Genomic DNA, 21,820 nt, shown 5'->3' with positions numbered 1-21,820 from the left:
GTGTTTGACATGTTCCAATTGTTTTTTTGAGCACTTCTTCACTTTTTGGCACAGCAATATTCCTGACTCATTGGAGAAATTGTATGTCCACTTCCTCAATTAGTCGCTGATATCAGCTAATTCTCCAAGGAACCCTGGTTCCTTTTAGTGGAGAATGATATTTAAAAACCCAGATCTGGGTGTGAGGTGCTCTCATTGCTACTGGAGTGTAACTGCTCCTAGGCCCTCTCAGTGGACAGAGCCAGGGAAAGTATGTGTGTCTATCAGGGTATCCCAAAAGTCTTATTGCAGTTTTAGACTTTAAGAACTTCGGAAGTACGAATGCTATAAATCCACAAAAATATCATTGGGAGGTTTATTTACATTTCTTTACACTTAGTTTTGATAATTTTGAATAATATGTTTTTTAATTTTAAGGTTTTGTTTGTGACAGTGTTATGGATAAGCATTTCTGAGACCAGTGAATTGACAGAGGAGGTTCTCTTGCTTGGCCAACTCTTCACCTGATCCATCTCCATTAGATTTTTTTCTTGTGGGATCACATCAAAACTGTCATGTATGCATCAAAGCACCATTCTTCCAACAAATTAGATAACTTAGATGAAATGGGCGAAATCCTAGAGTACAAACTACAAAAACTGACTCAAAAAAAAAAAAAAAAAGAAAGAAAATCTGAATGGATCTATGACAAGTAAAGCGATTGCATCAATACTCAAAAAGCTTTTCACAAAGAAAAGCTGAGGAAAACATGTTTCACTGATATATTCTACCACACATTTGGTAGAAGAATTAACACCAATAAATCACAGATTCTTCCAAAAAAATTAAAAAGGGTACTCCTCCACTCATTCTATGAGGCTAGTATTACCCTGATACCAAAACCAAAAATAGACATCACAAGAAATGAAAATATAGGCCAAAATCTTTTATGGTAAAAGTCCTCAAAAAAAAGAAAAGAAAGAAATTAGCAAACTGAATCCAGCAACATATGAAAAGAATCATACACCATAGCCAGGTGGTATTTATCCCAGGACTGCATGATTTGCTTAACACATGAAAATCAATATACTATATTAATAGATGTAAAGGACAAAAATCACGATTGTATTAATAGAAAAAAAAACCAAACATTTGACAAAATCCAACACCCTTTATGGAAAAGCATTCAATGTATTAGAAATTAGAAATAGAAGGGAACATTCTCAATGTGATAAAGGGCATCTGTAACAAACCTACAGCTAACATCATACTTAATGGTGAAAGACTGAAAGCTTTTCCTCTAAGATCAGAAAAAAGACAAGAATTTTGCTCTTGCCAATTCTATTCAACATTATATTGGAAATTCTAACCAGGGTAATTAGGCATTAAAAAGAAATAAAAGGCATAAGGATTGAAAAAGAAGCAAAACTATCTATTTGCCAATTACATGATAATTTACAGAGAAAATCCAAAGAAATTGAAAAAAAAAAAAAAAAACTATTGGAGCAAATAATGACATCATCAAGGTTGCAGGATATGAAAACCAGTTGTATTTCTACACAATAGCAGAGCAACCCCAAAATGAAATTAGGAAAACAATTACATTTACAAATAATATCAAAAAAGAATAAAATGCATAGGAATAAATTTGACCAAACAATTGCAAGTCTTGTATGTTGAAAACTACAAAACATCATTGAAAAAAATTTCAAAAGGCCCAAATGAATGGAAAGAAATGCCATGTTCATTGATTAAAAGATTTAATATGGCAATACTTTCCAGACTGAACTACAGATTCATCCCAGGAATGCAAGGTTGGTTCAACACATGATGGCTAGAATAAAGAACAGAGATGCGTCGTTGAGGATGAGGAAAAATTTGAACCCTCATACATTGATGGTGGGATTGTAAAGTGGTGTTATTGCTTTGGAAAACAATTTTGCAATTCCTCAAAACATAAACATAGATTTGTTATATGACCCAGCAATTCTGCTCATCGGTATTTTACCCCAGAGAATAGAAAAGATATGTCCGTATGAAAACTTGTCAATGAATAATCATAGTATCATTATTCATAATAGGCATAAATGGAAACAACCCAAATGTTCAACAGCTGATGAATGGATAAACAGAATGTGATCTATCCAGAATGTTATTCAACCACAGAAAGGAATGGAGTACTGATTCATATTACAACAGGGATGAACCTTATAAGCATTATGCAAAATGAAAGTGGCTTAACACAAAAGGACACATATTGTATGATTCCATTTATAAGAATGGTCCAGAATAGGAAAATCTATAGAGACAGAAAGTAGATTAGTAGTTGGGGGAGTTGAGAGCAGGGGGAAATTGGTAGTGACTGGTAATGAATACAGGATTTCATTTTGGGGTGATGAAAATGTTCTGGAAATATGTAGTGGTAATGGTTACACAACCTTACAAATGTACTAAAACCCACAAAATTGTATACTTAAAAAGGATGGACTTCATGAAACACTGATTATATCTCAATAAAAAGGCAAAACCAATGAAAGTCTTAAAAAACCCTCATTTGGGGGATGATCTGAAGACTAGAATTATAACTGAAAGTTTTTATGTCACTGAGTAGCAACTGATGAAAGTTTTACAAAATTTGAGAATTTACTAGAATGATGAACTGCACACTATAGTAATTATGTTGAATTTAAAATATTATTTTATTTAACTATCATAGACACAGTAAACTATACATCTTAAAGTGTACAATTTAGTAAGTTTTGACATACAAATACACTCAGGAAAACATGATCACAATAAAAATAACTAACGTATCCCCAAAAGTTTCTTCATGTCTCATTCTTCTCACGTCTCCTTCGCAGGCAACTCCTGATCTTATTTCTGTTATTATATATTAGTTTGCATTTCCTAGCATTTTATGTAAAGGAAACCATACAGTATATATGCTTTTTAAAAAATCTGTATTCTTTCACTTAGCATAATTACTTTGAGATTCATCCATGTTTTGGTGTGTTTAATAGTTCATTCCTTTTTATTGCCGAGTAATAAAAAGGAATCCGTTTGTTTATCCATTGATCTGTGGATGAACATTTGAGTTGTTTCCAGTTTGGGCTATTACAACTAATACTGTGATGACATTGATGTGACCTTAGCTTCACCTTTTCAACTGGGTGTTGTCTAACCCAACCAGCCATAAGGCCATGTGTGTGCAGCAGCAATCTATTATCAAATGGCAGTGGTTTCTAAGAGCCCAAACTTGAGCAGGTCCAGAAGGTACAAGTAGATGGCATGAGCAAGTGGCTTAGACTCCTCTGACTCTGAAGGTGCATTGTCTCTTCCCTCTCCATGGTCTAAGTCCTCTTGGTCATGTTCCCGATGACTGGTTGACGGAGGAAGAGATCATTCAAGCCAGGTTTACAGATTGTTCTGTATTATAAGTGAGTATCTTGTAGCACCACTCAGGGTTGACCCTGAAAGACACCAGTGAAAGAAAATTATCCCAGTAGTAGAACTTTGGGCAGCACATTTAGTTGTATACTATGTCTAGACTGAGAGATGGCCAGTGGTACAGACGGACACTAACTCCTGGGCAGTTATAGTGGTTTGGTTGGATGGCGTATTAGGGTTCACTAGAAAAACAGTATATTTCTATGTCTGTATCTATATCATCTATATCTATATCTATATAGTTTGTATTCCTATATATGGAGATCAATTGGCTTACATAGTTATGGAGAATGAAAGGGAACATGATCTGCCATCTGTAAGCTGGAGACTCGGGAAAGTCAGTGGTATAATTCAGTCTGAATCCAAAGGCCTGAGAACCAGGGGAGCTGATAGTATAAAGCCCAGTCTGAGGGCAAGAGGTGAGATGAGATGTTCCAGCTAATCCAGTGAGGCAGAAAAAAAAGGGGGGAAATTCCATCTTCCTCTACCTGTTGCTCTATTCAGGCCCTCAATGGACTAAATGATGCCCACCCACACGGGGGAGGGTAATCCATTTTACTGAGTCAAATGCTAATCTTATCTAGATACACCCTCATAGACACACCCAGAAGTAATGTTTAATTTGGGTATTCTGCCGCCCACTCAAGCTGACACATAAAATTAATCATCACAGATGTCTAGGAACTTAAAAGAAATAGGATGAGAAAATTGGTGACAAGGGCATCTGGAGAGGAAGCATATGGGTGGACCTCTTGGAATGGTCAGAGTGTGAAGATACTCGTATTTGTGTCCCATGTAAATGATGGGCATTCACTGACAAGAAGCTTCTAGTAACTAAGTGAACAAATCACGTACTCTGTGGATGTCAGTCTCTTTACCAAGCCACCACAGTGCTTGTTCAATTGGCCCATGAGAAAAGTGGCCATGCATAGTAGGGATAGAGGCTATGCATTGACCGGACAACATGGACTTACCCTCACCAAGGCCGACCTAGGAACACCACGGATGAGGTCCTACTGTATCAACAACCGAGACCAACGTTGATCCCCTAATATGGTCCCATTCACTGGGGTAACCAGCCAGCCACCTAGTAGTAGGCTGATTACAACTGGACCTCTTTCATCTTGGAGTGGGCAGAGATTTGTCTTCACTGGAATAACCAATTATGGATATGGCTATGCTTTCCCTGCCCCACATTGCTTGTGCCAGTAGCACTATCTATGAGCTCACAGAACCCCTTACCCGCCATCGTGGTATTTCCCATAGCATTGCTTCTGATCAATGATTTTCATGGCATCTCTTCTTTTACAGCAAAAGGAATCAGCAGTGGGCTCTTGGCCATGAAATTAACTGGTTCTACCACGTACTCCGTCGCCTAGAAGCAACAGGGCAAATTTTGAAAGCTTACTAATGGAATGGAATGGCTTACTGAAGACTCAGTTATTGTGTCAGTTGGGAGTCAGCACCTTTAGGATGAGGTGTTATCTTAAAGGAGACTGCATATTCTTTGAAACAGAACAATATGTGGTGCTCTCTCCCCCCATAGCCAGATAATACGGGTTTTGAAATCAAGGAATGGAAGCAGCTCGTCTCAGTATCAAGCCAAAAAATTCACTCATAGAATTTTGCTTGCTATCCTGGCTACCTTGAGCTCTGCTTGTTTGGTGTTCTTAGTCCCCAGAGAGGAGGGGCTCACCAGGGGACAACCCATGATCCAGGTAAAGAACCCCAGTCAGAGAGGCACTCTGCCAGACCTTACGGAGAAGAAAAGCATGACTGATGTGTCTGTGAAGAATCTGGGCAAAGGACAATTTCTCAACCGGGCTCACTTCTGGAAAATACATTCCGGGTAGTACTGGAAGAGATTTGATTCTAAGTTTATACAAGAAGAGAGAAAACAGCCATGCATACTGATTTTTATTTATTTGCTCATCTAAATGGAAAGAAAAGTAACGATTTTAAGGTCTGTAGAAGTGGACAAATCTTTTCCAGGTCTCTGAGGCACTTGAAGGTGCAATTAAAAAGAAAAACTTTCTTACTATCTTGTCTGCATAAGTTATATCACAGGACTAAAATAGAGCAGGGCTGCTGCTTCATCCAGAATTAATGTTAATTCCTTTACACACTCCCTTAGCCATCACTGGTGATTATGCCAAGGTTATCACTATTCATATCCTCTGTTAATTCTAGATAAAGGATGCACTTGTGCCTTTTAAAGATCACCTATTCTGTCCATATTCTAGTGTGTAGTTAAGCACATGGGCTCTGAGGAGTCTGAGGCTGGGGTTTGCACTTGATCTTAGTGAAAAAGCTGAGAAGCAATACGGCTGGGGTTTGAATCCTGGCTTAGTCACTTTCTAGCTCCGAGATCTTGGGTAAGTCAATTGAACTCTCTGCCTGAATTTCCTTATCTATAAAATGAGGATGATAGTGGTATCTGCCTGGGAGTGTTATTTGGAGAATTCATTAACGTAACATATGCAAAGTCCTTACAACAGTGCTTGGCCCATAGTAAGCAATGAATTAATGTTAGCCAATTGTTAATATGATAATTTGGCAATGCTTGCTATAAGTTTGCTTGCCAGGAATATAAACCATTTTATATCCTTCATCTCTCTTTCTCTAGCAAATCTGCAGGAAAACTGTTATGGACTGAATTTTGCACCCCCACCCCCATTCAAATGTTGAAGCCCTAACCCCCAATGAGACTGTATTTAGAGATAGGGCCATTAGGGGAGGTAATTAGGGTTAAATGAGGTCAAAAGGGTGGTGCCCTAATCTGACAGGGCTGATAAGAACAGGAAGACCCCAGGTCCACCTCCCCCTTCCTCTATCCCTTCTTATCACCCTTCCTCTTCCTCTTCCTCTTCTCCTCTCCTCTTTTTCCTCTCTCTCCTCTCCTCTCTCTCTCTTCTCCATATGAGGATGCAGTGGGAAGGTGACTGTCTTCAAGCCTGGAAGAGAGATCACGCCAGAAACCAACCATGACGGCACCTTGATCTTGGACTTCAGCCTTCGGAACTGTGAGAAAATAAATGTCTGTTGTTTAGGTATTTTGTTATGGCTGCCCTAGCAAACTAAGACAATGACATTAAGAAGTTTCCTAATTCTCATATTAAATGAGACAAATGAACAGTGCTGACACAATGTCTGATGTTATCCTTGAATATCATTTCCCTGTTGTGTGAAAGTCTGGTATCTACCGGGGTGTGGGTGTGGGCGTCACAGCAGGGAGTCATATGCCATCTTGACTGCTGCCCACTTGAATCCCTCTCAGGATAACAATTTAGGGTTTTTTTTTCAGCAAAATGTATTGAGGCCCTAAACTGACTCCCACAAATGCAGGGATTTGTTATTACCTGTGAGGAGCTCTCACTCTTACTTCTTTCTGATTTTAGGCTCATCCCAGAGGGTTTTGTAAGAATAAGAATGTGGTCGATTGAGTCACTGATCAGATTCTGGACTAGTGTGACCTCATGTCAGCTGTGGTGTTCCTTTCCCTCAGGAGCTGGACAGTGTTGGCTGGAGTCCTTATCATTCCACTTCTGGGGACGCCCTCAGATGTCTTTGAAGCCCCTGAGGCCATCCTTCCCATGGCCTCTTCCTCCTGTCCCGATGGGCTGGATTGTACCCCAGGGTCACCTTTCAAAAAGTACGGTCACAACAAGCATGTATGAATTTAGTGGTCCTAACTGAAGGTTGAGAGATCACAGGAAGGAGACTTGGGAGTCACCGGAGGTGAGGCCCAGCCTTGCATTCTTCTCCATCCTCTTTTCTGCTTATCTTTCCTTCCATAATTTCCCAAGAATACTTTACCCTGCAGTACATAGAAGGAGTCATTCGAGTTCCAAGGCTCAAACCTACAGAAACTCTAGTTTGTAAGATGCTTGCAGAACAAAGGGCCTTCCATTTCAAGTCAGTTTTCCTTAAAAAATTATAAATAAATATCATGTAATATGTATGATATACGTACGATATGTATATTGTATATGCACATTTTATATATGATATACATATTATAAATATATTTATAAATAACAAGCATCTCTTTTTTCTTCTTACTACATTAGGAACAATTAAGACAATTTAGAGATAAAAGGAACTGCTGAATTTAGAGAGAAAGATAGAACTGCTGAGTCTGGGTCTCCCCAGATTCACTCAGTGACTTTTGAAAAGTTGTTTGGAATTGACGTCAGAATATATTTCTTGGGTGTAGGGTGTTTAGCACTTGGAAGTAGGAATTATGTAAATCCCGTAGCTTTAGAAAAATCAGGGCAAAATGGCTTTTCAAATCTTTTATTAAGCCTTTTTTAAAAATTTTTATTAGTTTCAGGTGCACAAGACAAAGCAATACTTAGACGTTTATCATTTATATCCCTCACACTGTGTGATCCCCCTCCCCCCATCCACTATCCCTCTGACATCGCACAGCGCCTTTCTTAAGATCATGACTAAATAATAAGCAGAGAGAAACGCAAAAAGTTCATTAGTTCACACTGATTTTCGTAGCTAACACCTGTGAAGGTAAAGTCACCTTCACATTTCTATTGTGTTTCGACTCAGAACGAAATACACAGAAAATATAAAAACTCACGCAGAGTAATCATGCAAATTAACAATGACTTGTGAAAAGCTGTTCAGGATGGCACGCGTTTGAAACACTCTTTACCCTTGGGAAGCGTTGCCCCAGTGCATCAGTAGGGCGCAGAGGACTTGGAGACCACTCCCACCAGTGACCTTTCTCGGGGCGCCTCGTACTCCCCTAAACACCGCTCCTCGCAGGGGGACTGCGGCCCCCGCGGTTCCCGAGCGTCCCGCGCGCCCCTGCCTCGCGTCCCAACTCCGCCAGGCGGCCTCCCCGCCTTCCCGCGCCGCCGCCCACGCCCCCGTCGCGGGGGGCAGGGCAGGAGGCGGCGGCCCGCCCGCCCCAAGACCTTTAAAGCGTCCGGGGCGAGGGCCGGGCACTGTGAACCTGGCGGCGGGGAGAGTTGAGCGCCGAGCTCCGGGAGCAGCGCGAGGAGCCCAGCGCCCAGGACTGCCCTTCCCGGGCTGGAGCGAGCGCGCCGGACTCCCCGACACCTCCTGCGCCCCGCGGCGGCGCCTCCCGGCTCATCCCTGCTCGCCCCGGGAGGCCCGACCATGCGCCCTGGCTAGTGCACCCGGAGCGCAGCGCCCACTGGGGCCGCCCAGCCGCCCGCTCCTGCCGCCGGCATGCTGCGCCCGCTGCTGCTCGCCGCGCTCTGCTTGGCCGGCCGGCTCGCGCCTGCCGGCGGCTGCCAGCTGCCGTCCGAGTGGAGACCCCTGAGCGAGGGCTGCCGCGCGGAGCTGGCCGAGATTATCGTGTACGCCAAGGTGCTGGCGCTGCACCAGGACGTGCCTGGCCTCTACAACTACCTGCCCTGGCAGTACGAGGCCGGCGGGGCGGGGCTCTTCTACTCCGCCGAGATCGAGATGCTGTGCGACCAGGCATGGGGCAGCATGCTCGAGGTCCCCGCCGGCTCCAGGCTCAACCTCACCGGCCTGGGCTACTTCTCCTGCCACTCCCACACCGTGGTCCAGGGGTACTCCTATTTCTTCTTCCTCAGGTGAGCCCCGCACCGCATGCCCATACCACCTCCTTCACCTAGCTGTGTGGCCTCCCCAAGCCACCGTTATCTGGAGCCAGGTCAGGACTCCCACGGAATCCTGTCTGTGCCATTTTAGAAAATGCCTTACTCTTTATTCTCACCTGCTAGGTACGTCCGACATCTCTACAAAGGTCCGGGTCCCTCTGGCTAAGGGTGGTGAAAAAACACGGACGATTTCTGTGCATCATCAAAGAAGAGTGTTTCAGGCAAACGCTCAAGGTTGTTTCCAACACTCCATTTGACTGAACTTTTTTTTTTTCCTTTTTTTAAAAAACTGGATTCAGTGGGAGTAGCTTGGATGGTGAGGAAAAAAACAAAACAACAACAACAAAAAAAACCTTTGAAGTCACACTGTTGGGATTCTGGTTCTGCTCCTTCCTAACTGATTTTGAGCACGTTACTGACCTCAAGAACCTCGCTATCCTCACCTTAGTAATGTGAGAAGCAAGGCTGATGGAGACTAAAACACAGTAAGTCAGGCAGACACCTGATGCAGCTCTTCTGCCCACCTGCTTAAATGCCAGGATGTGAATGGGATGGAATGCAGCCCAGCTGTCCTCTTGTTTCACTCATACCAGCTGATAGCAGTCTCATATCAGCTGCCCACAGACCTCAATGCCAGGCTATTTAAAATAGCCAAGGCTTGAGTTGGGATGGGGTGTGTGGGGGGAGGTTGCTCCTGGGTGTAAGACCCTGGGTCACAGTGCTTCCAAGAGGATAGAAGTGAATCAGGCAGGAGGCTCTCTCTGATTGGAGACTCCTGGAATCGTGTGATGTTCCATGAAAGTTAGCCTGTGGTCATGATGGAATGTATGCGTAAAAATTCAGTCAATGTGTTCTACTGAAGTGTAAAACAGAGCAGCAGGTAGAAGCCTAAATGCATTGGTTGTCTGCAGTTGAAATAGGAGAGTGATACAGAGCAACTACAAGCAACATCAGAATGGAATCTCACATCTATATCCAGATAGTGAATTAATCCAAGCTGTGCTTAGTAATAGTTCCAGTCTGCCCAGTGGGTAAAGTTGCAATAAGGATATTTGAATGACTGTGACCTGGGTCTGCAGATTTGCTTTGAGCACTTGAGATTTCATATTTATCTGAGAAAGAAAGCAGTAAGTTCCCCAGTGGGCGTCCATAAGCCCATGGCAACACATTTTCCATATTGAAGCCAGAATATCTAAGTTTAGAATGCATTATGTGCTTTGTTTTGGCTTGAGTGGTTTAGCTAGCTTCAGTTCAATTTTTTTCATTGCTGGGAAAGTATAGTTTCTAAATAAAATTAGCAAGGACTGAGACTGTACCTTTCTTGTACAGAGAAACTTGACTCAGAGTTCTCATGTTTTTATTTAGGATAAATGCTGAGAACCCAGCTATAAAACTATTCAACAATGAAACTTTATTTTCCAAAGAAAAAAGAGCGAGAGTGTTTATGTAGACACTGTTGTTGTTTTTTCCTGACTTTATCACGAAATACAATTTTGTCCACTGGCTCTGTGGTGGTCAGCCAACTCTTTCATCTTTTGCTGTGACATATTTATAAAAAGTTAGGGCAGAAATACAGAGTCAAACAGTAGTCTGACAGATTTCCATTTCACAGGGCTGTGTTCTTCAGTGCGTTAAAGCTGCATACAAATCATTCCTCCTCTGTTTTTCGAGGACCCACTGAAACGGATTCTGGTCAGTGTCACAGGCAGTGGAAACTCCCTGGTGAGCTGGAGTTTAATGTCCATCTCTCCTTTTCCTTTTCATGACTTCTTTGTTTCCAACAGACTATTTAGGCTCTATAAAAATGTTAACTAACATTTATACTGCACTCACTCTGTGCCAAATACTTTATTTATGTACATTTTTTAATGCAACCCTTATACTGCCACCAAGAAGTCAGGTGCCTTTATCCTCTTTTTACAGATTGGAATACTGAAACTTAGAGAATTAAAAAAAAATCCATTTCATGTCAGATTGAAGGTAAGTAGCAAGGGGAAGATTTGAACCCAGGTCATTACAATTGGTCTTCTTTCACCAAGAAGCGAGAAACACTCTCTATGAGAAGGAAGTCCTCTTGGGAGATATACAAATAGACAGATATGCAAGCACAAACTTTCCCGCTTTTTAGGCAGTCATCACTTTGAAAACCTTAAGGATAGATGCACATAGTGTGAGACAGAAAAACAATTAGAAACAGTAACTCTGATGACAGACACAGGAGACATTGTTGTATAACTGGCAAGATCGTCTCAGTCTTCTCTGATTCTTAATTAAAGATGGCACACCCCATAGGTGACCGACCAGTCTACATCTCTGCTTTTTTTTTTTTTTTTCTCTTTCCCATTAGGATGGATGAAAATTATAACCTTTTGCCTCATGGAGTCAATTTCCAAGATGCCATCTTTCCAGACACTCAAGAGAACAGAAGGATGTTTTCCAGCCTTTTCCAGTTTTCGAACTGTTCCCAAGGGCAGCAACTGGCAACTTTCTCCAGTGACTGGGAGATCCAGGAAGATAACAGGGTAAGAATTGGCCATTCCCTGTGCAGCAGCAAAATAATAGAATAGCTACCTCTTGTATGAGTTTTGTGACCAAAGGGTCAAGAATACTCTTCCAAAAGCCCAGAACAAAGCATCTTAACCTTCCTTCTCCCTCCCTGCCAGCAGTTAAAAACACTGCTCATAAACTTTGGATTCCCATGGCCTTACTATTTGGCAAAGGGTTCCTCACTAAGAGAAAGGATAAGATGAGACGAAGGTTGGCACATTGTGCCTCAGTTTCTTCTTCTGTATAATGGAGACAATAGTAGCTTCTACATTAAAGAGCTGATGTAGTATGACCTCACTGTGCAAAATATGTAAATATGCAAAGCATAGTGCTTGCCAGAGTCAGCGTTTTACACACGTGACACATCGGGAGTATCGTTGTTGCGATTGATAGCAGGGCGCTCTAAGAAATTTTCTAAGAGGAAAGAAAAATGTCCTCAAGGAAATGAAGTGAAAACATTATCAGAGTTAACACTTCCATGATTCGTAAATATGGTTGTTAAGACGTAGAGGTACAGGGTGGCCAAGCTGGTTGTGGAATGTGAGGGTCAGTATTATTTGGGGGGACTAAAATGTAAAAGGGATCTTCCATTCTGGGACAGATGCCAGAGTTGGGGGAAATTTTGAGGAAAGTCACTTTTCCAAAGCAGTGGCATTGCCACAGTGGAGATGGGATGACGGTGGGACCAGGGCATCCAGGTGGCGTTCCACCACTCCCAGGCCCTTGTCTGAGACATTTTTAGGGCAATGTGACAGACTGCTGAGAGAGTTCTGCTGTGTAGATATGGCTGTCTCGTGCAACAAGGACTCCTTTGTGGGTTAATGAGCAATTGCATGTGTTGGGCAGCTTCCTTCCACCCTTATGTGATGGGTTTGGGCGAATGCTCTTCTCTCGTCTGGTGGGTTGGCCTAGGGGAGCTGCATAGTTCTCTTCCAAATTTCCGTATCTTCTGCCCAGGGCTCCCAGGCACCTGGAGGCCTTCTTCGTGCTCTTGCCCAAATACTGTTTGCATGATGGACAAGTATGTCTGACTAAGGAAAATGGTTTATTCTTATTTCCTTAACATTTTATCAAGAGGTTCCACCTTAGGCCTACCCTATTGACAGCAATCTAGACTCCTCTAACCCCTCCTTCATGGTTTGCCAGAATTTTCGGAACATTTGTCCTATAGTTTGCTCCCAACACGGTTCCAAGCGCTTCCCCCACCAATCTGCACCAGCCCCCACTCCATACTGAACAAGATCTGGCAAGTGTGAGCCTGGGTATCCCCAGCCTGAGTCACACCTTAGCATGTTCCAAATGAAATCCTTTTAGCCTCAGCCCTTTGGTTCTCCGTTTTGTGGGAACTTTGTATATACTCCTAGATCCTGGGTAACAATATATTTATATCAAGAGATCAGATATTATTCCAAAAATATCTTAGTAGCTTAGCCTCCAAACTCTTCAGCTACATAACTTATTAGCCCTATGGTCACGTAATGATGCCGTTAAGCATTTTCCTGGAATTAGATTTTCCATCATTTGACAAACAAAACAAAACAGAACAGAACAATGGGACCATGGAGAATTGTTTCAGTGTGAAAACAGTCCTGTTTCTGGTGGTCAGATGTTCATTGGGAGAATTCTTTCCCTTTCCCTCTAATCACCCTGGCCGCTTAGATACCGAAGGGAGCGTGTGCTGTGCAGCTCTGAGGAAGCTTCAGGAGTTTTAGGAGAGGAAAATAATTGTTCCAGACTCCTGAGCTCCTGTGTTGCCAAATTTAGAAGTTAGAGCTGATGTACCTTGTGCTTTTCAACACCTGTTGAACCCCTTCCATTTTTAATCCCTTGCCCAATTTGAAAGGTAGCACATTAGCGCTACGTTAAATTAGCTCGCATAGAGTTTAAAATTAAATTTGCTTTTTGAGTCAACTTTATGATTTACATTTTATGGTGCTCCTTGAGAAATGTTTATGTACTCTGGAGTGATTAAAGTGGTTGTGAATTGACAATCTCAGGGGTAGATGAAGAATTATTGACAATTACTTGTTCCTTTCTTCGGGGAGGAAAAAAAGCTAAAAGTTCTCCGCCTTTTCTGTGGGAAGGGGCGTATCACATTGTGTATCCTACTCAGATAAGTACATCCTGTTATATCAGAAGCAGTCTATATTTTTCCTATGGTGGTCGTCATCATGGGAGGGATCAGAAGAGGTGCTCCGGTCCCCTTTTTATTGCAGGAGGAGTAGGTATGAGGATGCTTTGAAAAATCGGAACACACGAATCCTTCGCATGTTCTGAGACCATTATAAATGGCCCCGGACATTGCTGCTACACGCCTTTCCGGTATCACTCACATGTCATATCTTAGAGGTCAAGATTGGTGAGTTCTCGGACTTCACACTGTTTATTCTGTGGCTCTCAGCTTCCTGTCAGTGTGAACAGTGGCTCTGAGACTGTGGTGGTGAGAGGCGTATTTCATTCTCTTCACTGATGGTTCTCACTTGGTCTTGGAGGACCCCATGAATCTGGAAATCTAGAGTCAATTCGGAGGTTATGAAATGGAAAAGGAAGAAAATCTTATGCAAGGAAATGTCCGCAATACACACCCAGGCTGACATTCTCCCCACTCACCCCGTCCTCAGCAGCAAAATGCTCCTACTCTCTAGTTCCATCTTCAGATGTCCGACCCATGCCTTAATGAGCAGAAACACAATCTTGCTTTCAAATGTTGCCAGGAGGTCAGCAGTGTTGCTAAGTGTTCAGTACTGCTCAGTTCACTGTCATGGTGTTAACAGGCCCTTGGGGGATGCCTCTGGCAAGTTTGGAGCATCCACCAGATTTACTGGAACAATTCTCTCTACACCAGCCAGCAACATTTTTTTTCCTTCTTTTCTATCCTGTTGGGTGAGTGTAACCGTCAAAACAGAAGTTGGATATTTTCCCCTCTTGGTCCCCTAGGACCAACACCCAGACTGACCCATGCTCATATCAGTCTGTCACAGAATGTCATGGGATTGAAATAAAGTTTGTGAAAGTCCTTCTGCCATCTTTTTTTTTTTTTTTTTTTTCTTTTTTCCATTTTTGGACTTGGGAGGGATGATGGGAGTTATTCTTGAAGCAGCTTTAAACGGAATGTAAACTTGTAATCCTAAGGTCTAGATTGGCTCCGCCATTTCCACAGGAATGAACTTAGGCAGGGCCCTTAATTTCTCACAGCATCAGTTTTCTCATCTATAAAATGGGGCTAAAGATAACATAAACTATCTAAGGTTGTTGTTAAGGACCTAATTAATTAAAGCATGTTTGAAATTACTTCGTAAACTGTAAAGGGTGATACAAGGGTGTATTATTGTAAATTGATCGTTTGAAAGTATGACTTTAAAAATGACATAGTTTTTTAAATTTAAAGACCTCCCTGCTACTTCCCAGGGGAGGGGCCAAGTGGTGGCAATGGAGGTGATGGGGATATGTGTTAGAAATGGGAACAGATGATAGGCAAGCCATCATGTGTGCTTTCATTCATTCAGTGGAATTTATTGTGTTCCATGCAGGGGGCACTTAAAAATGTGTCTACTGAATTATAAATAGGTAACATATTCCCATGGGTTCCCATATCTGGAAGTATAAAGTGGTAGTGAGTGCAGTTTCTCTCCCATCTCTGACACCTATCCACCCAGCTCTCACCCACTCTCCAAACAGGTACTTGCCATTGTTAGTTTCTTATAAACATTCAGTGAGTACTTTCATCCAACAAATAATACAAATGTATTATTTACCCTCTTCTTTGACACAAATGGCAGCACACTATGCGTGCTTTTATTGCCTTGCTTTATTCACAAGGATGTCTTGAAGATTTTTCCATATCAATGCATACAAAGTTGTCATGAATAGCTGCATAGTATTCCATTGTATGCATGTGTCACTATATATTTAATCAAGTCCCCTATTGATAGGTAGTTAGATTGTTTCCAATACATTGCTATTACAAAGAGTGTGAACACGTACAACATTATATATACCTCATTTTGTGGGATTGCTGAGTCAGTCTTGAGCATATATTTACTGAGTAACTACTGTGAGGCAGCTACTATGTTAGACACTAGAGTTTCAATGTTTAGCAAAATACAAAGTCTCTGATCTCATAAAGCTTATAGTCCTAGAGTTGGTGATTGACATGATCAAAAGACCACATTAATGACTTTATAATTCCGAATGGGAAAAAATGCTCCAAAGGAAAGAAAGGAAATAATCAGAGTCTTAGTAGTCTTAGAGGTAAAGAAAGCCTTCTGTGTTGCATTGATACTGGAGCTAAGATCTGCTGGATGAAGAGGCATCATGGGGAGATGAGAGCAGTCCAGAGAAGGACAGTCTGTGCAAAGGCCCTGTGGTAGCAAGGTACACAGTGCTGTTGAGGAAATGGAGCAAAGGGAGTGAGTGAGAAGGATGAGGCAAGAGCATTAGGCAGGACCAGACCATGCAGGGACTGATAGATCCTGAAGAGAGTTTGGGCTTTGTCCTCACAGTAATGGGAAACCTTGAACGTTTTGAAAACAAGGAGGGATAAGATCAGATTTACATTTTGAAAAAGCCAGTTGGATTGGAGAGGATGTAAGTGATGTGGTGAGAGCAGGTATGGGTTGTTATAAAGCTACCAGATTGATGCTGGACTAGGGTGGAGGCGTGGGGTGGAGTGAAGTAGGCAAAGTTGAGAAATATTTAGCAAATAAAGTCAGTAGGTGTTAATGACGGTTTAGATTTGGGTGGTAAAGAAGGTGGTGGGGGGTCAAAGAGAACTCCGGTGTTTCTAACATGTACACTGCACGCCAGAACCAATGCTAAGAAATGTGAATAGGACAGGTTTGGTAGGGGAACTCATGAGACTAGTGTTGGACCTACTGAGTTGAGGTGTCTTCGAGCCATCCACATGAGACCTTGAATAGGTAGGCAGTTGGATTTATAAGTTTAGAACTCTCAGAGGAAAATATACCTTTGTGTCTGAGCAATAATTAGATGTCAGTTAAAACTGGATCTGAATGAGATTTCCAAGGGAGAGGGCATAGAGAAAGAAGAGCAGAGGACCTTGGGTTGGCTGAGACTCATGGAATTCTATGCTTGGTCAAGATGGAGCAGACAGAGGTAGAAGGAAACTAGGAGAGTCCATGGCACAGCATGTTTCCAGGAGAATGAGTGATGGACAGAGCGAAAAGCTGTTCAGAAGTCAAGTAAGATGAGGAGTAAAAACCACTCAACTTTGGTGGCCTGAACGAGGACAGTTTCCATATAGTGAGGGAGGAGACTGAGGGTGTGAGGAGTGTGGGTGGACAAGAGGACATGGAGACAGTGAGGGTGGACAACTTCGTCATGCAGTTTGGCTGTGAATGGTTTAATACATATAAGGTTGCCGGTGAAGGGGGCAGAACTGGAGAGGGAGGGGTTTTGTTATATTTAAAGATGGCAGCCATCCTGTTCAAACCATCTCGGTCCTTGTTTTCCCACTCTTCAGACACTGTCTGCCCAAGTGGACTAAACTACTCCAGGGCTGGGATGTCTGTTTTGTTTACTGTTGTGTATCTGGTGCACGTTTTATGGTATCTTACACAATTGTAAAACGAACAGTCTCTCATCTGGAGATCTCTGAGGCCTAAGCAAAGGTCTTCTCTGTCCTTTTCCTACCTTCTCTCCTCCCCTCTCATTTTCTCAGTTAATATTGAAAATCCACAGACAGTAAAATTCACTCTTTTACATGGACAGTTATGGGTTTTAACAGAGGCATGTAGTTGTATGTTCACAACTACAACCACAACACAGAAATTCCATCACCGCAGAAAACCTCATCTGTGCTCTTTTATAGTCAGACCCTCCCCAACCGCAACTCCCGGGAACCACACTTTTGTTCTGAATCACGATTTGCATTTTCCAGAATGTCATATGAATGGAGTCAATCATACAGTATGTTGCATTTTTCAGTTTGGCTTTTTTTTTTTAAACTTAGCAGAATGTGCTTGTGATTCATCCATGTCATGTGTGTCAGTAGTTCATTCCCTTTAATTGCCAATACATATTCCATTATAGGGGTGTACCACAGGTTTATTTATCTATTCACCAGCTGAGAGTTTCAGGCTACTGGAGCTTCTATAAACATGCACGTATAGGTTTTTGTGTGAACATAAATTTTGGCTTCTCAGGTAAATACCTAGGGTAGGTTTGCTGAATTGTAAGGTAAGTGTATGTTTAACTTTATAAGAAACTGCAAAAACTGTTTTTGAGACTTGCTGTACCATTTTGCATTCACATTAGCAATGTATGAGAGCTCCAGGTCTGCATCCTCATCGGTATTTAGTATTAGGTAAACACACACACACACACACACACACACACACATTCTAATGGGTGTGTGGTGGTATCTTTTTTTTAAGATTCCACATATAAGTGAGATCATGTGGTATTTGTCTTTTTCTGATTTCTTTCACTTAGCATAATGCCCTAAAGGTCCATCCATGTTATAAATGGAAGGATCGTCTTCTTTGAAAAGGCTGAATAGTATTTCATTGTGTCTATATACCACAATTTCTTTATCTGTCAACGGAAACTTAGGTTTTTTCCGTATCTTGGCTGTTGTGAATAATGATGCAATGAACGTGGGAGGGCAGATATCTGTTCAAGGTACTGATTTTATTTCCTCTGGATATGTATCCAGAAGAGGGATTGCTAGATCTTATTGTTTTCCTTTTAAAATTTTTTGAGGCACTCCATACTGTTTTCCATAGTGGCTATACCAATTTCCATTCCCATCAACAGTGTACAGGGGTTCCCTTTTCTCCACATCTTTGCCACCCCATGTTATCTTTTATTTTTTGAATAATAGGCATCCTAATAGGTGTGAGGTGATAGCTCACTGTGGGTTTGGTTTGCATTTTCCTGATGATTAGACGGCTATCTGTATATCTTCTTTGGAAAAATGTCTATTCAGATCTGCCATTTTTAAATTGGTGTTTTTTGTTTTTTTGGTTTTGTTTTGTTTTTTGCTATTGAATTATATGAGTTTCTTATATTTTGGATATTAACCCATTACCAGATACATGATTTGCAAATATTTTTTTCTCATCTTGTGGGTTGCCTTTTCATTTTGCTGATGGTTTCCTTTGCTGCACAGCAGCATTTTAGTTTGATGTAGCCCACTTGTTTATTTTTGCTTTTATTGATTTTACATTTGGTGTCAAATAAAAAAAAATCATTGTCAAGACTGATGTCAAGGAGCTCACTCTCAGATTTTTTTCTAGGAACTTTATTGTTTCAGGTCTTATGTTGAAGTCTTTAATCTATTTAGAGTTGATATTTTTGGGTGTGTATGATTTAAGATAGTGGTCCAGTTTCATTCTTTTGCAAGTGGCTGTTCAGTTTTCCCAACACCATTTGTTGAAGAGACTGTTTTTTCCCCATTGTATATTTTTGACTACTTTGTTGTAAATTAATTCTCCACATATATGTGGTTTTGATTCTGGGCTCTCTTTTCTCTTCCATTGTTCTGTGTGTCTCTTTTTATGCCAATACCATGTTGTTTTGATTATTGTAGCTTTGTAATATAGAGGAATCATGATGCCTCTGTTTTATTCTTAATTTTTAAGATTGCTTTGGTTATTCAGGGTCTTTTGTTCTTTTTTTTAGGATTGCTTGTTCTATTTTTGTGAAAAACGCCATTGGAAGTTTGATAGGGATTGCATTGACTCTCTAGATTGCTTTGGGTAGTATGGGAATTTTAACAATGTTAATTCTTCTAATCCCTGAGTGTGGAATATTTTTCATTTATTTTTGTCTTCTTAAATTTCTTTCATCAACGTGTTATAATTTTCAATGTATATGTCTTTCATCTCCTTTGTGAAATTTAGTCCTGGGTATTATATTCTTTTTGATGCAATTTTAAATAGGATTACTTTCTTATTTTCTCTTTCTCATAGATTGTTGTTAGCATATAGAAATGCAACTGATTTTTGTATATTGATTTTGTATCCTGCAACTTTGTTGAACTCATTTTTGATTTCTAACAGGTTTATGTGTGTGTGTGTATGTGTGTAATTTTTAGGGTTTTCTATATATAATATCATGTCATCTGCAAATAGAGACAGATTTATTTCTTCCTTTCTGATTTGGAAGCCTTTTATTTATTTTTCTTGCCCAATTCCTCTGGCTTGAACTTCCAATACTATGACGTAAAGAAATGTAAGTGATTTTTGTGTGTTGATTTTTGTATTCTACAACTTTCCTGGATTTGTGTATTAGTTATAACAATATTTTGTATAGTCTTTATGGTTTTATACTTATAAGATCATGACATCTGCAAACAATTCAATTTCTTTAGTAGAAAGAACAATTCAGGTTATCTGTTTCTTGCCTGTGCCACTGTGGCAGTGCAGACTGAAACTAGGGTTGGCCTTAGGGCAAGGCTGGGTGAGAAAAAAGAGAAGGAAAAAGGAAGACAACCAAGGACTGCCTCCATACTCTCCGTACACGGGGGCCTCCTTTCTGGTTCTTCTGGATAGGAATAAAGACATCTCCCTTTATTCTGCATAACTCCATCATTCAGTTCCATAATCCCCTTTGATTCAGGTCCCTTTGCTTGTAATTGTGGAGTTTTCAGAGTCCCCAGATAGTTGCTTTTTGTATTATGTGCAGAGGTTTTAATTGTAATCAGTAGGAGTCATAGACTGTGTTCAGCTTCCTTCTTCTTGACCGGCACTGGAAGCTGGTGTTTCCTTTTGATTGGCCCATTAAGAACACCTGGTCAAGTTTGGGTAGAACCTACTACAGAGAGAAAAAGGACAGTGTTTCATTTCTGATTATCAAAAGCAAAAATGATCTGTAGTTCTTACAGTGAGGTTTGAGCCCCAAATGGATCAAGAAAATCGGAACTCAATTTATTCAGATCTTCCATTAAGCCCTAGTAGTATTTGGTTTAAAATATCACTGGAAGTTTGCTGAGAAAGTCCAGTTCACCAGATTATTTGTTGAAGAACAAAGAGACCCCTTAGGGGTAGAGGAGCATAACTTCAGTTTAACAGGTATTTGAGTGTCTCTTTTCCTGTATTCTTCTTTGATAACCACATCAATATTCCAAAAGGTGATAGTTTCTTAAAAGTTAGTTGCAGTGCAGAATCTGAAACCTCATCAATGAACTTTTTTGTATTCCTACATGAAAATCCATCAGACCCTTGCACTTGGAATGGATTATTTTTCCCGTGCATGATTTTGTAACATAATAAATTGACCATTTGGAAAATGCAGAGTTATACAGACCCTGCATATGCTGAGACTTTTAATTATGCAGTATTTAAAAATCCTATTCATTAATACACTGTCGATCTAATCAGGAACGGCTTTAAGCATTGGGAAAAATGTCAAGCACACAGTGGAAAGTTTTCTAAAATTCTAATTTTCGCTTGAAAGCTTTAATTTTACCACTGGAAACAAGTACTATTAGTTGTTTTCCTTGACATGACAGGCTCATTTTATCCATGTTCAAGAAAATGTCAATCAAACACACAAATGTGAATAACTGTAGTTTACCTGTCATTCATTCTTTCAAGTAAAAATAGTGTTTCACAAAGAAAGCCACTAGTTCAGCTCAGAACTGTCTCATAGTGCTTTTCCTTGACTCTACCATTGTGCTTTGATAAGCAGCCGAGGTGCTTTCTGTGTGCTTCTCATTCCTTTGCAGAGTGTTCAAAGCATGGGTACCCAAGGGTTGGGATTGATTTAATGACTTTTACTGCTTCATCAGGGACATTCTTCAGTTGAACTGCCTTTTCTTTGTCTGCCCGCACAAGCACTGAAGAACATGACTGTTAGTATAATTTGGTGTCACTGCGCCAGGTGCCAGTAGTTATACTCACCTTTGAGTTTGCACCAACAATGCAAATGTCAACACAGTGGAAAAGAGGTTTTAGTATTATTCTGAAAATAGTTTTGATCTCATGGACCCCCATGAAAGCATCCTGGGATCCCCCCAGAAATATGCAGACTGTGAACCACTGCAGCAGACAAACTCGGGGATGGGAGAATGGTAGAGGAGGGGGTGTTATGTGAGCCGAGTGCTCAGGGATGGGGGCCGTTTTACAGTCTGAGCTGTGCAGGGGGCATGTGTGACCTTACCACGGGGCTCGGAATTTCAGAAGACCTGGAGGAAACGATGAGCTTGGAATGACTTCTGCCGTTGGGCTTCTAGCATTGAGAAGAGCGGGAAGTTGCACAGTTAGGGTTGG

The 21,820-nt window shown here is 41.2% G+C and overlaps 1 protein-coding gene and 1 long non-coding RNA gene across 3 annotated transcripts in view; one reads left to right on the top strand and one right to left on the bottom strand.

The window, feature by feature from the left end:
* Positions 1–622: 622 nt before the first annotated feature.
* LOC141570036 (uncharacterized) lies at positions 623–9,744 on the bottom strand. Of its 2 annotated transcripts, none has more exons than XR_012493779.2 (3): positions 9,155–9,744; positions 4,669–4,801; positions 623–3,449 (listed from the first exon to the last, which is right to left on the bottom strand). It is a non-coding gene; the product is annotated as an uncharacterized LOC141570036 (long non-coding RNA). The 2 variants fall into 2 exon arrangements; XR_016022996.1 differs by having other exon boundaries at positions 4,669–6,447; positions 9,155–9,342.
* Positions 8,266–21,820, top strand: part of CCDC3 (coiled-coil domain containing 3) — an 84,269-nt gene continuing 70,714 nt past the window's right edge. Inside the window, exons 1-2 of the mRNA XM_019717470.3 lie at positions 8,266–9,011; positions 11,386–11,560. Coding sequence (XP_019573029.3) covers positions 8,638–9,011; positions 11,386–11,560 — 549 coding nt within the window. The 5' untranslated portion in view covers positions 8,266–8,637. The remainder of the gene's footprint in view (positions 9,012–11,385; positions 11,561–21,820) is intronic.

This window comes from Rhinolophus sinicus, chromosome 1 (genome assembly GCF_057876585.1).
Source record: "Rhinolophus sinicus isolate RSI-liver-muscle chromosome 1, RSI-T2T, whole genome shotgun sequence".
In the NCBI taxonomy this organism is placed as follows: domain Eukaryota; kingdom Metazoa; phylum Chordata; class Mammalia; order Chiroptera; family Rhinolophidae; genus Rhinolophus; species Rhinolophus sinicus.
The sequence above is the reverse complement of the archived record's forward strand: the minus strand, read 5'-3'. Positions and strand labels throughout refer to the sequence as shown.